Source organism: Mesoplodon mirus, assembly GCF_964341445.2.
Source record: "Mesoplodon mirus genome assembly, chromosome: 18".
Lineage (NCBI taxonomy): Eukaryota > Metazoa > Chordata > Mammalia > Artiodactyla > Ziphiidae > Mesoplodon > Mesoplodon mirus.
Window position 1 is genome coordinate 18,225,199 of NC_138994.1, and position 14,764 is coordinate 18,239,962.

A 14,764-nucleotide genomic window follows, 5' to 3' on the forward strand; every position below is an offset into this window, starting at 1 on the left:
CCTGTGCTCCGCAACGGGAGAGGCCACAACAGTGAGAGGCCCGCGTACCGCCAAAAAAAAAAAAAAAAAAAAAAAAGTGTCAAGGTCATGAAGGAGATGAGGGAGAAAAAACTAAATGCAATCTCATTTGGCTGCAGAAGAGAAAAAAGGACATTAGTGGAAAACTTAGTGAAATTCAAATAAGGTCTTCAGTTAATCATACTGCATCAATATTTTTTTAAATTAATTAAGTAATTAATTTTATTTTTGGCTGTGTTGGGTCTTCATTGCTGTGCGCGGGCTTTCTGTAATTGTGGCGAGCGGGGGCTACTCTTTGCTGCAGTGCGGGGGCTTCTCATTGTCAAGGCTTCTCTTGCTGCGGAGCATGGGCTCTAGGCGCACAGGCTTCAGTAGTTGTGGCGCGTGGGCTCAGTAGTTGTGGCGCACAGGCCTAGTTGCTCCGCGGCATGTGGGATCCTCCTGGACCAGGGCTCGAACCCGTGTCCCTTGCATTGGCAGGCAGATTCTCAACCACTGCGCCATCAGGGAAGCCCAATACTGCATCAATGTTTAAGTTTCCTGGTTAAAATACCAGTAATGTGGTTATGTAAGATATTAACATTAGAGAAGCCTGGTAAGGGATGTACAGAAATCTATTATTTTTGTACCTTTTCTATAAGTTTAAAATTAGTTCCAAATAGAGTTCTTCAAAAAGGAAATAGCAAATTGTAAAGCAACTATACTCCAATAAAAATTAATTAAAAAAAAAATTTGGTAGAAGGGGTTCTACAACTAAGCAGGTGGCAACAAGGTCATCTCTCCATCATCACCATAGGCTGTTGGAGATAGGAGAGACCTCACAGGTCTATCAGTCTGGGTCTTTGTTTTGGAAATGATGCGAAAGAAGCCTAAATCATGGGGCTTCCCTGGTGGCAAAGTGGTTAAGAATCCGACTGCCAATGAAGGGGACACGGGTTCAAGCCCTGGTCTGGGAAGATCCCACATGCCACGGAGCTCCTAAGCTTGTGCGCCACAACTACGAAGCCTGCACTCTGGAGCCCGCGAGCCACAACTACTGAGCCCACACGCCACAACTACTGAAGCCCACGTGCCTAGAGCCCATGCTCCGCAACAAGAGAAGCCACCGCAGTGAGAAGCCCTCGCACCACAACGAAGAGTAGCCCCCGCTCACCGCGACTAGAGAAAGCCCGCCCGCAGCAACAAAGACCCAACACAGCCAAAAATAAATAATAAATTAATAAAAAAAAGAAGCCTAAATCATGCTCTAAACACACCCGCACACACAAAGGAAATAGCAGAACAAAACAAACAGAAAGCAATTGGCTATTAGTTACCAATATGCAGATCCTTAGCAAAAAACATTAGTTCTAAATGAAGAAACCTAAAGGCCACCTACTGGCTCCATTTATTTTCATTCTTATTTATTTATTTTTTTTCTGGCTCCATTTAAAGATGAACAGAAGCTACAATGGGGCCACCAGGAGGTGAAGCAACTTGCACACACTGTCTCATCTAATCCTCACTACTCCTTACCCCCTTTCACAGTCAAGATTCAGGCCCAAATAAATAACTCACCCAGCCAAAAAACAAGGTAATATGCTGACCCTCATGCACAAAACAGGAGCTACCATCCCACCATTAGTAGGATATTTACTAATTTATTAATTCAGCAAACATTTCAGAGCACCTACTGTATAGATGTACGAGGAGATCTGGGAACAGAGGGCCCACATAAATAAGATGGGGTCCCTGCCTTCCAGGAATTACAGGACTTTTGACATATTTTTTCCTTGGAGTCATAATAGATTTCTCTGAGTTATCAATATTCTGTACCAGAGCCTCTTGTCACCAGTGATCTCTCATACACAGACACATACGTAGACACAGACAGACAGACAGACAGACAGACAGACACACACACACACACACACACACACACACACACACACACACACACACACACACACACACACACACACACACACACCAGGGTATCCTCCAGGGTGATTTATTTGTAAAATGCTTATCAAGGAAGCAAAATACTGTGACACTGTGGTTAATAATAAGACATATAAAACTGGTCTTCGGGACTTCCTGCAGGGGGTGAGGGTTCGATCCCTGGTTGGGGAACTAAGATCCCCCATGCTGCGCAGTGCAGCCAAAAAGTAAAAAAAAAAAAAAAAAAAAAATTAAAACTGGTCTTCATCCCCAGTCCCTGACCCACAGCTCCTAAAATCTTTGAAAATTCCTAAGTGATAAGAGTGCTAGAAGCATCTTTTGTTCCAACTCTAGGTGGCTCCTGGATGAGGGCTGGTCACAAGAAAGACCAAGTCATAATTAGAAACTTGAAATTTTTAGCCCTGTCCCTGACATCTCTAGAGAGGGGAGAGGGCTGGAAATGGAGATAGTAATTGATCATGCCTACATGAGGAAGATTCCATAAAATCTCAATAGCATGGGGTTTGGAGAGCTTCCAGGTAGGTTAACACATCCATGTACCAGGATGGTGACACAACCCAGCTCCAGAGAGACAGAGGTTCCTGCACTTGGGACCCTTCCAGACCATGCCCCACGTACATCATCTGGCTGTTTTTCTGTGTCCTTTCTCATATCCTTTAACGAACTGGTAAATGTGTTTCCTTGAATTCTGTGAGCTGCTCTAGCAAATTAATCAAACCTGAGGTGGTCATGGGAACCTCTGATTTATAGCCAAGTTGGCCAGAAGCTGTGGGTAACCTGGGGACCCACTATTTGCGACTGGCATCTGAATGGGGGACAGTTTTGTGGGACTGAGCCCTTAACTTATGCGACCTGATGTTATCTCCAAGTAGGCAGTGTTAGAATTGAGTTGAATTGTAGGATACCCAGCTTGTTTCAGAGAATTGCTTGGTGGGGGAGAACTCCCAGACATCTGGTGTCAGAAGTGTTGTGAGGAAAACACAGGAGCGAAAAAACTGTTGTTGTTTTTTTTTTTTCCAATACAGATACCAACACTGTCCATTCCCTAACCGTATGAATGGATTCTAAGAAAAACCTAACACAGGGGTTCTCAAAATCCACTGTGCTTAAGACTCACCTAGAGATTTTAGGATCCACCCCTAGAAATTGTGGTGATATGAGGTGGGGCCTGAACAAGTACCTGACACTGATGCAGTTAACTCATGAACCACACTACAAACAATTCTAGTCTATAAATAACACAAGTTTTCTGGTCTCTTCACCAAAAAAATGCTTTAAAAATAATTCTTTAAAGACAAAACAAAACTCCCAACAGTGGAACCTCATTCAATGACTCTCAGGTGCTTATTTGGCTTAAATTTTATCTTTGGAGGGTAAGTGAGGTAGGAAAATAAACAAAGCAGCAGCCAGTAAGTCAATCAGCAGCCATTTGCACATTCTCTGTAAGACATTTCCATCCATCTCCATTTATACTGCCCACTAAAGAGGACACAAACTAGAACCAGGAGTCCCTCATTTCTCCAGGAGAGCCATCCATCATGCAAAAGTATAAGGATGCATTTCATTTGGTTTTCCACAATTCAGTTGTGGGCTGCAGCACCTATCAGCAGCCTACTTACTGAGTTTTTCTGGATTTTCCAGTCAACTCTTCTTCAATTCTCTGGAGGCCCACAAAGATCCCATGGGATTCATTGAAGAGTTTTCTCAGGATTTGAGAGTAAACATCCTCATTCTTTCGGATTATATGGATAAAGGGGCAACCTGGCACCATGTCTGATTTTTCTGAAAAACAGAAAAAAAAATTTAACACCTATCACCATCATCCTCATAAAAGAACCCACTCTAAAAACTTTGAGTATCTAATTACAAAAGCTTCAGCTTCTTTGCTACTGATTTCATTTATTAAAAATGATATGGGGCCTCCCTGGTGGCGCAGTGGTTGAGAGTCCGCCTGCCGATGCAGGGGATGCGGGTTCGTGCCCCGGTCTGGGGGGATCCCATATGCCGCGGAGCGGCTGGGCCCGTGAGCCGTGGCCGCTGGGCCTGTGCGTCCGGAGCCTGTGCTCCGCGACGGGAGAGGCCACAGCAGTGAGAGGCCCGCGTACTGCAAAAAAAAAAAAAAAATGATATGAATTATCATTTATCCACACGTGAATTTTTATTTATTTGGGTTTTTTTGGGGGTCACGCCACTTGGCATATGGGGTCTTAGTTCCCCAACCAGGGCTCAAACCTGTACCCCCTGCACTGGGAGCATGGAATCTTAACCACTGGAATTCCCCAAACATGAATTTTTAAACACAAATGTTTACTCTCAGACTTTACTCAATTCACTGGCATATTTTGTAATGACCTTTCACCTCCATCAACTGAAATATACTAGGAAAAAAAAGTAAACTCACTTAATATTAGCCTATGTAATATTCAGTAAACAAGATAAGCCTACAGCTGAAGTTTTATATAACATCAAAGTAAATATTATTTTTATATTACTTTTTTACTGCCACTACTCCTAAAACAAAGAATCAAGAACTGACTAAACTATTTTGCAACAGTGATGAAAAGGCTCTATAATGATAAATTATTAACCACCAACTTGTGAAAATTTCTTATATAACAGCTTCTCAAATAAGTTGTGATAATGTTCAATGGCTTGTCTTGAAAGTGATTTCAATAGATATAAACAAAAAAAGAAAAAAAAACTTGAGTTTCCAACAATCGAGGACAAGCCAGAAATGTTGATAAGCTTTCCTATTAAGTAGGAAAAGAGGCCATCCAGACCTAGTCACGGAAGTTTCTCTTCTGAGCAACTTCTACAGCTCTGCCAAACTTGAGATCTTCAATACCAACATATCCCATAAATATTTAACAACATTAGGGATAATTTTTTATTTATTTGTTTATTTACTTATTTGGCTGTGTCGGGTCTTAGCTGCAGCTTAGTTGTGGCATGGGCTCTAGAGCGCGGGCTGAGCAGTTGCAGTGTACGGGCTCTCTAGTTGCGGTGCGCAGGCTCTAGAGCGCAAAGGCTTAGTTGCCCTGCAGCATGTGGGATCTTAGTCCCCTGACCAGGGAATGGACCCGTGTCCCCTGCATTGGAAGGAGGATTCTTAACCACTGGACCACCAGGGAAGTCCACGTTAGGGATAATTTTTAACTATAAAATCAAGAAAAACTACATTGCTTAAAAATTACATGAACTGGGCCTCCCTGGTGGCGCAGTGGTTGAGAGTCTGCCTGCCGATGCAGGGGACACGGGTTCGTGCCCCGGTCTGGGAAGATCCCACATGCTGCGGAGTGGCTAGGCCCGTGAGCCATCGCCGCTGGGCCTGCGCGTCCAGAGCCTGTGCCCCGCAACGGGAGAGGCCACAACGGTGAGAGGCCCGCGTAGCACACACACACACACAAAAAAAAAGACTCTTAAAAAAAAAATTACATGAACTTCATACCATGTAATCTGCCAAAATTATATGACCTTCATTAGCTCAATCTGTTCCTTGTAAGAGGAAAACCTCCACATTTGGATAAAGAATGTTGCAAATATTGCAAGAAAGTCTCTTCAGCATTTTCTGAGATTTCTCTCTTGAAAAGGAGAAAGGAAAATCAAATATCAAGATTTCAGTTTTACCTTGCTACTAGAGGGAATCTGTATCGGAAAGGTAAGATCCATGTCCGATACCTAATGGAGCTTAGAGAACAAAGCCAAGGACAAATCATTTTGCTCTCCAGCTCGTTTGTGCTATGTATTAATAGCCTACGAAATTCAATCAAGTTCACAATGGTAACATAAAGGTAAGGGCTATTACATTTGCAATAATTCACAATGAGGGGACTACTATTAAGAGAATTAGTTTTAAAAAAATAAATAAATAAATAAATAAATAAATAAATAAGAGAATTAGTTACTCTGGACAAAAAGGAAAAAAAGCTTCACGTTTTTAAATATAAAGAAAACCTTTCTTTAACACTGGAAGACCATTGTTAACCTTTTTTCCTGGACTCAAAATCTGCCAGGTCTCATAAATCAATGAAAATCTTAAATAGCTACATAGTTTGAAAAATGAACATGGTACAAAGTAAATGCAACTGTTTCATATTTCAGCTAGTCATATCTGAGAGAAGGAAAAAAAAGATGTGCCAAGATAGATAATCTAAAAGAAAAGAAAAAAAAAAAAACTACCTTTTTTGTTGAAAGAGGTTTCACACACCAGCATCTCCCCTGGACCCCAGTCAAAACACATTTGCTTCTTCTGGGAATTCACTCCCGGAATCAACTAGTAAAAAAAAAATAAGATGCAGAAATTGTTATTCTTCCTAAAGGTTTTGTTTTCAAATGACTTGCAGGTATAATCCTAGAAGCCAGTGGTCGTGAAAGTTATTAAGTGCTAATCTATGAACACAGCTGAGTGTGACTGAGATCAGCCCTGTCTGTTAGACCCTAAATGAACAAGTGAATTTTGCTAGGCATGTCAACCCAGCCTGTCACTTCTGAAGTGTTGATAAAAAGTAAAGCTACACCCCAATCAATTACTATATGGTTATTCGGTGATCCGTAGTTCAGAAAAAGGGAAGTTAAAAAAAATTAAAAAGGAATTGAACTGTTTGTTAACTCACTAAAAAGACAGAGACCTCCGATCCCATGGCTTCTGTGTCACATCTTTTATGACTTGATTTTTTTACTCCAACTCAGACCAACCCCTCTAAGTCTCAGCTTCATAAATCCAACTGCCTAATCCACACCTTTATGAGTTATCTAACCTCTAGAGCTATATCCATAACGTCAAGAATCAAAAAAGGAACTCTTGATGCTCATTCCCAAACCTCATTCCACTCCCCCAGTGGGACCAAGCCTTTCCCAACTGTTAGGAACAATCCTTGTAATACCCCGCTTTCCCTCATCACCCACTGAGTTTATTTTAGCTAAATATGCATCTGTCCTATACCCCAGCAATTCCATTTCTAAGTATTTATCCGGAAAGAAACAACCAAAGAAAGACAACAAGAACTGTAACTTATATTTCTTAAGAGCCCTTGACCTAAAAAGATAAGACCACTGGCCTAGAAAAACTGCTCAAGATTATTCTCTCTCTGAATCTACACCTAAACATCCCTGAATCTGCTAATTACTAACTGGCCTTCATGTGCCTTGATAAGAGGAAGCAGCTGCATGAAGAGCAGGCAGAACAACTGCTACACAGGGTGACAATGGTTTTCAGGGTTATTCATCAGCCTCCTGAGGGTGTGTTCAGCCTAAGCCCAAAGAGCAGACTAACTCTCAAACACCCACGTGACTGAGTTTGAACTTGCAGAGTTGAGGTTCAGATTCTAGACTATGCAGTTCTGCCAAGATCATGCCCCCCTGAGAGGCTGTGTCCACAAGGCCAACCAGTTTCCTACCTGGTCTCCCCAACACCAATGTAAAGCTGGGTTATCACAGGTCAACCATCACTACTTGGGGCAAAATTAAGCTTAGATCATTTTCATTCCATTTGTAAATGCATGACTCATTGTCATGGTTCAATAACAAAGTGGCTCTCCTGGGCTGCACAGGATACTGGAAAGGTTTCCCCATCCAAAGATTCGGACATAAGTGAAGGAGGGAAAAGCAAGATTAACACATAGTCTGTAAAAGTTCCAGTGATTCCGATAGCCTAATTTTTCACCCCGGAAACACTGACATAGTCCTTGATAGACATTTAATATTTAAGATACTTTATACATGCATTAAAAGTTAACAATCTATAGCATATAGGAGTAAGCTTTATAGAGAGTAACAACCCACGTTAACTGCTATTTGAGATCTCATGTCTCTTTTTGTCCAGTTAGCTTTGAAATGACTTCTATTTTCAGTTTTTGGTTCTGTCAGATACTGCTTTGCAATCTGATGGCTTTAGCTGAAAACTGAAGGCATCTTAACCTTCTAAAACGCAAAAATACAAAGTCAGGCAACTTGCAGTTTAGTGGGGCTTATAGGTTACCAAGAGCTAAGAGATGCAGAACAAGCCTAAACGGACAGAAATATTTGACCTAGTCAGGAAAGGCTTTCCTGACAAAGAGGATACTGGAGCTTGTATGTAAAAAATGAGCAGGATATAAACCTAAGAGAGAAGAGATCCCAGGCAGGGGGAACGGTAGGTGTCTCTTATCTAACAACCATGAATCTCTTTATAAGCATCGTAGATCATCCACACCTGACATACTCTCTTGAGAGTTCAAATACAACTGAAAGGAAACAGAGCAATAAAGGCAAGAATCGTCGCCCGAAAAAAAAAAAAAAAAAGAATCGTCGCCCGAAAGAATAATTATATTTAGTAAACCTTGGGCCAACTCAAGCAAAGCCAAGCTCACGGCGTTGCAATGTGAAGCTTAGCTCGGTTGGGAGAAAAAAGCCCCAATTCCTGTGCTTGGTTCAAGCCCGCTCATTAAAGCATTAGCCCAACAGGAAAAGCCAGAGAAGTAGGAAGGTCGGGAAGACAAGGGACGGAAAGGGATGGAGTGGGGCCTCCAGGGCCAGGTATTCTGAGTATACAAAGGGGCAGAAACCCAGAGACCACTGCGACCCAAACACGGGCACCTAGTTAATGTGACTTCTGGACGATGGCAATTGTACTGAGGAAAGGGGACGAGCACCTCGCAGGCGGCAGAGAGATAGACAAGCCTGCAGGGACGAAGTGGACCCAATCCTCGGACCTAGAACAGTACTGTTCGGGGCACCCTTACAGTGACTGTCGGCTCGCCATCTAGGTCCTCCATAGCGCAGCACCTCACCGCCCGGAACTCGCAAGGCAGCCAACGCTCGCAGCTCGGGCCTCCCGCTCAGAGCCCGCAGAGAGAGAGGACCCCGTCCGAGCACCTCCTGAACTGCCTGCAGGGCCAAACCCCCAACGCCGCAGGGGTCTCTCCTCTTGGCCACGACCACCCCTCTGCGGCACTCCACACGTGTCTCTCCTTCCTGGCCTCGACAATACGACAGGGAAAACAGCGCCAGCGGCAGCCTATCCACACAGTACCTCTCTCGCCAGATCCGGCGCCGCCACGGACAACCCCAAGCCAGGCAGAGAGAAGGTCCCGGAGACGGCCGGAGCGGCGGTGATGCGGCTGCGCGTGCGCGTGCGCGTGCGCGTGCGTGTGCGCGGGCCGGGGCGAGCGCAGGGCTTGGCCGTGGTGTGAGTGACAGCACTACTTCTCCCGATCCTGGCTTTCCACTCCGCTTCTTGGTCTGCAGGTTAGCGTCATCGCCGCTGCTTCTCTGAACAGTGTCCGTGGCAAGAGAGCCCGGTCGGTTACTTCGGGCTTGTGTACGAAGGTATTCGCCGCAACTCCCACCCCAAAAGGCTCAAAAGTCATGGGGACAAAATTCATGCAACTGAAACAGCTGTGAAATTGAGACCACTGGGTTTAATTGAACACAAATACCGGTTGTTATCTCACAAAAGAAAAGCAGGAAAAGACACTCAAATTAGGGAATCCCAGGTCTTATTATGGAAAACCTCAACAGAAGTGCTCTAATAGGGGCTTCCCTTCCCTGGTGGCTCAGTGGTTGAGAATCTGCCCGCCAATGCAGGGAATACGGGTTCGAGCCCTGGTCTGGGAGGATCCCACATGCCGCGGAGCAACTAGGCTCGTGAGCCACAGCTACTGAGCGTGAGCCTTTGCTCCGCAACGGGGGCCGCGACAGTGAGAGGCCCGGGCAACTAGAGAAAAAAACCCTCGCACAGAAACGAAGACCCAACACAGCCAAAAATAAATAAGTAAATTTAAATTTTAAAAAAGTGCTCCAATAACCTAAAGAAGTTACTTATTTTGTAAATGCCATATTTACAAATACATAAACATACAAGGAATAGAATAGTACTGGTTCTAAATTCCCAGATAAGCGAGTTTTTTTCTTTTTTTTTTAACGAACGGAAGGTAATTCGAAATCTTAAAATAAACCTTAGGAAACAGTGCCTGAAAATGTAGCAGCTTTTATTATTTAGGAAAGAAATTTGATCTGAAAGCAAGACAAATTTTCAGTAATTTTCTTGGGGAAGGCTTCTTTCCCTGAGATGATTCTGAACGACCTATTTGAATGGTGAAAATAAGATGACTTGGAGTGGTTAGGAAAATCCTATCACCCCAGTAGTTTGTTCTTTTGAGTTACACACTGTTTAGTAAAGGAAGAAAAATCCTGTGGCTATCACAATTTCATCCAAATGCCTATCCCTGAAGACAGCCATCTACAGGATAAAATATAATGTAGTTTTGCGCAAAATTCCACACTGTTCAACCATCTGTGTCTGGCTGCATTTTCCAAATGTTTCACAGAGTTTTACTGATCTGAGTGTTTCTGACACCAGTGGTGTGGCTACGAGAAATTATGCATTCGTGTCCATTTTCTAGTGGGTAAAAAGAGTCCTAATATTTTTCAGAATGTAAAATAAACATTCAGTAGCAGATAAATCAGTTTTTAAAAACTGGTTATTATATCTGCTCTGACTATTAAAAATTCTTCAAGCAGCAGAAGTTAAAGCCAAATTTAGTAAGACATTAATAGAAATCATGCCTAATTTCCTTCAGAAAAAATTATTCTGGGGAACAGGATGAAAGACCAGCAAGGAAAACCATTTTTCTCAAAAGAAGACCTGAGGGAAAAAAAAAATTAACTGCAAAAGAGAGCTCTCCTGTTCACTGCAGGGTGTTGAGCAGAACACGGCCCCTGGCCTCTGTCCAGTAGATGCCAATAATATACCCCTCAACAATTGTGACAGCCAAAAAAATCTCTAGAAGATGGGTGTGAGGATTTGATGAAGGCAGTCAAAAGATACAAATTTCCAGTTTGGGGACTTCCCTGGTGGTCCAGTGGCTAAGACTCCGCACTCCCAATGCAGGGGGCCCAGGTTCGATCCCTGATCAGGGAACTAGAACCCACATGCTGCAACTGACAGTTCACATGCCACAACTAAAGATTCTGCATGCTGCAACTAAAATAAGGATCCCGGGCTTCCCTGGTGGCACAGTGGTTGAGAATCTGCCTGCTAATGCAGGGGACACAGGTTCGAGCCCTGGTCTAGGAAGATCCCACATGCCGCGGAGCAACTAAGCCCATGAGCCACAGCTACTGAGCCTGCGCATCTGGAGCCTGTGCTCCGCAACAAGAGAGGCCGCGACAGTGAGAGGCCTGCGCACCGCGATGAAGAGTGGCCCCCGCTCCCCGCAACTAGAGAAAGCCCTCGCACAGAAACGAAGACCCAACACAGCCAAAAATAAAATAAATAAATTTATTTTTTTAAAAAATAAATAAAATAAAATAAAATAAAATAAGGATCCCGTGCGCAGCAACGAAGATCCCATGTGCCTCGATGAAGACCCAGCACAGCCAAATAAATATTTTTTAAAAGACTAGATTAAAATTAATTAGGTGGGCTTCCCTGGTGGCACAGTGGTTGAGAGTCTGCCTGCCGATGCAGGGGATACGGGTTCGTGCCCCGGTCCGGGAGGATCCCACATGCCACAGAGCAGCTGGGCCCGTGAGCCATGGCCACTGAGCCTGCGCGTCCGGAGCCTGTGCTCCGCAACGAGAGACGCCACAACAGTGAGAGGCCCGTGTACCGCAAAAAAAAAATAATAATAATTAATTAGGTAAATAAATTAAAAAAAAAGATGACGGGTGTTCAGTAAACCTACTGTGGCCGTTATTTCATGATGTAGGTAAGTCAAATAATTATTCTGTATACTTTAAATTTATGTAGTGGTGGTGTGTCAATTATATCTCTAAAACTGGAAGAAAAAAAATGTCTCAAGATATTCCCAGTGTCCCCTAGGGGACAAAATCACCTCTTTTAAGAGCTACTGGCATAGGTATTCAATCACAGAGGAAGAGAGGAACAACCAAGTAAATACATTATCAATGAGATATCCACCTATTTAGAAGAATTACAAAGACTGATAAGAAAATGGAAAAGTCTTTCAAGAAGCTTTAAAGTGTTCACCTTTTGGTCCCCATAATTGTACTTCCCTGTTCAGTGATGTACTACTACTCAGCTATAAAAAGCAGTGAAATAATGCCATTTCCAGCAACATGGATGGACCTAGAGATGATCATATTAAGTCAGTTAGAGAAAGACAAATATCATGTGATATCACTTACATGTGGAATCTAAAAAAATGATACAGGGAACTCCCTGGTGGTCCAGTGGTAAGGACTCGGCACTTTCACTGCGGGGGCCCGTGTTCTATCCCTGGTCAGAGAACTAAGATTCCAGAAGCTGCGCAGTGCAGCCACAAAAGAAAAATAAGAATTAAAAAAATGTTTAAATGATAAAAATGAACTTACTTACAAAACAGAAGTAGACTCAGACATAGAAGATAAACTTATGGTTGCCAAAGGGGATAGCAGGAGCGGCCATGGCGGGGGGCAAGGTGCAGGAGGGTGGTGATAAATTGGAGTTTGGGATTAACATACACACTAAAAATATATATATATAATAGATAAACAACAAGGACCTACTGTATAGCACAGGGAACTATACTTGATATCTTGTAATAACCTATAATAGAAAATCTAAAAAAGAATATATATATATGTATAACTGAATCACTTTGCTGTACACTTGAAACTAACACAACATTGTAGATTAACTATACTTCAATAAAAAAAAGTTCAGTGAATGTATTGTGAAATGGAACAATATTTCCCTACATTTAATACCCCAGCTGATACATTTAAAGTGAAATGTACTAGCTTCTTGGCTTTGACTGCTGGTGCAAGTTTGGGTCCCATTTTCTTTGCCATGACCCAAGGATAGAAAGCTGGAAGGTTTCCAGAACATCACAGATTCTGTGTTTGTCTCCAGATTTCCTGCAGTATTCAGGAATAGAGTGTATTCAGTATTCCTGCAGTAGTCACAGAGATAGCTCAAGTACTCAACTAACCTCTGTTAGAACTGAAGGAAATTTGATGGTATAAATTATGCACCGTTTAGTCGTCTGTTTTATAAATTCAGTTATGTGTTTCTCAGGGTTTTTGGCAAGGATTTCAAGCTCTAAACAGCCTCTCTCTGTGATTCTTATTTTCCTGCCCTTTTTAGGAATGATGTTTTTTCTTTGGCACCTGACCCTGAAGAGTACATTCTTGCTGGTTCCCCCATTCTTGCCCTCTACTTCTATGGATATTTAATTATTCAAATACTGATATTTAATTAGGTTTCTAGACGAAGTAGGCCTTTCTTGTCCTAGTTAGCCCCTAGTGGCGAAAACAGCTCAATGCACAACTCCTTCATTCATTCCCATTATGATCCAGGATCTGAGCTAGGTGCTCCAAACAAAACTGTAAACAAGACAAGTCTCTCCTTTAATTGAACTGCCATTCTGCTCAGAGAGACAGCCAAACAAAAATTAAGTCAAGGGCTTCCCTGGTGGCGCAGTGGTTGAGAGTCCGCCTGCCGACGCAGGGGACACGGGTTCGTGCCCCGGTCTGGGAGGATCCCACATGCCGCGGAGTGGATAGGCCCATGAGCCACGGCCACTGAGCCTGCGCTTCTGGAGCCTGTGCTCTGCAGCGGGAGAGGCCACAACAGTGAGAGGCCCGCGTACAGCAAAAAAAAAAAAAAAAAAAAAAAAATTAAGTCAAAACAACTTGACTGGTGTTCCCACCACTATTCTAGGATATTTTTTTTTGCATGTTTTTTCTCTGAGGACTTCCACAGGAGCCTGGATGCAGTCCCACAGTAATTCATCTCTGTCTGGGCTCTGAGTCAGAAAGTCTCAGGTCTACTGGCTCTACCACTTCAAGCTGGGTGACCAAGTTGCCTGACCTTTCTATGTCTCAATTTCTTCATTTGTAAAATGGGGATAATAATAATAGACGTTTTGTGAGGATTAAAGGCTTAGTACAGAATCCCCACATAATAATAACTCAGTTAATGTTTGCCACTGTTCTTCTTTTCTGTATATACTACTCCTTGCACTTTTTTCCCCAAAGCACCCTTTTCCAGTGCACAGCCACCCCCTTTCCCATTCCTATGAAAATGATAGTGGGAGAAACTTAATGTTGGGAAATTTCTGTTTTTCCACAATTTTTTTCCCTGGAAATTGGAGAAACTCTCAGTAGATTCCCTAGGCTCAGCTCACAGAATTACCGTTTGTCCTTGGAACATATATTGTTCACACGTTTGAATACACTTAACTACTTTTTATAGAACTCCTCCTTTGCCCAAAGGTGGTTTTGTAGTTTAGCATAACTTTAGGGCAGGGGTACTGTAGGACACACCTGTCACCTAGAAGCTAACAACTAAACAACCATTTGATTATTGGAGGCCCGCACATTTTACTGATGGTAAATTTAACATGACATATTCCTCTTTGATGGTTCTGTAGTCCTACAAGCCTGGGAAGATGTGTGATGTCAACATAAGACCTGGGTTCAGGAGAGCAAGGAGAGCATCTCTTTTGCTTTCTCTACAGTACCTGGCACAGCACCCAGCACGTTAGTTCCCTGGCATATAATAGAAGCTCAATCAACACTACTTGGCAGATGTGTGATCATGGGCAAGTTACTTAACTCTTTGAGCCTCGATAGTAAATAAATACTAATCCACTTGGAAGGGTTTGTATAAGGAGAAAAAGAACTAACTAGTAAAGCCCCACTCAGTGCCTGACACATGGCAGTTGGTTCTCCCCCTTTCACTCCTTGTATATTTCCTACCCTTCCTACCCGCCCCCCCCACCCCCCCAACTTTGAGACAGGGACTTTGCCCAATGCCTAGCACGGGATCTTTGTTTTTTTGGCTGCGTCGGGTCTTCATAGCTTCGTGCGGACTTTCTCT

The 14,764-nt window shown here is 43.1% G+C and overlaps 1 protein-coding gene across 3 annotated transcripts in view; it reads right to left on the reverse strand.

Moving 5' to 3' along the window:
- Window positions 1-9,016, reverse strand: part of NUP85 (nucleoporin 85) — a 29,469-nt gene extending 20,453 nt beyond the window's left edge. The window contains exons 1-3 of one of the 3 annotated variants that reach the window (XM_082603477.1): window positions 8,679-8,912; window positions 6,139-6,232; window positions 3,579-3,741 (exon numbers count right to left, since the gene is read on the reverse strand). In XM_082603477.1, the coding sequence (XP_082459603.1) occupies window positions 3,579-3,741; window positions 6,139-6,232; window positions 8,679-8,711 (290 nt within the window). In that variant the 5' untranslated portion in view covers window positions 8,712-8,912. The other 2 variants (XM_082603479.1, XM_082603478.1) reach the window with 2 other exon arrangements.
- Window positions 9,017-14,764: the final 5,748 nt, after the last annotated feature.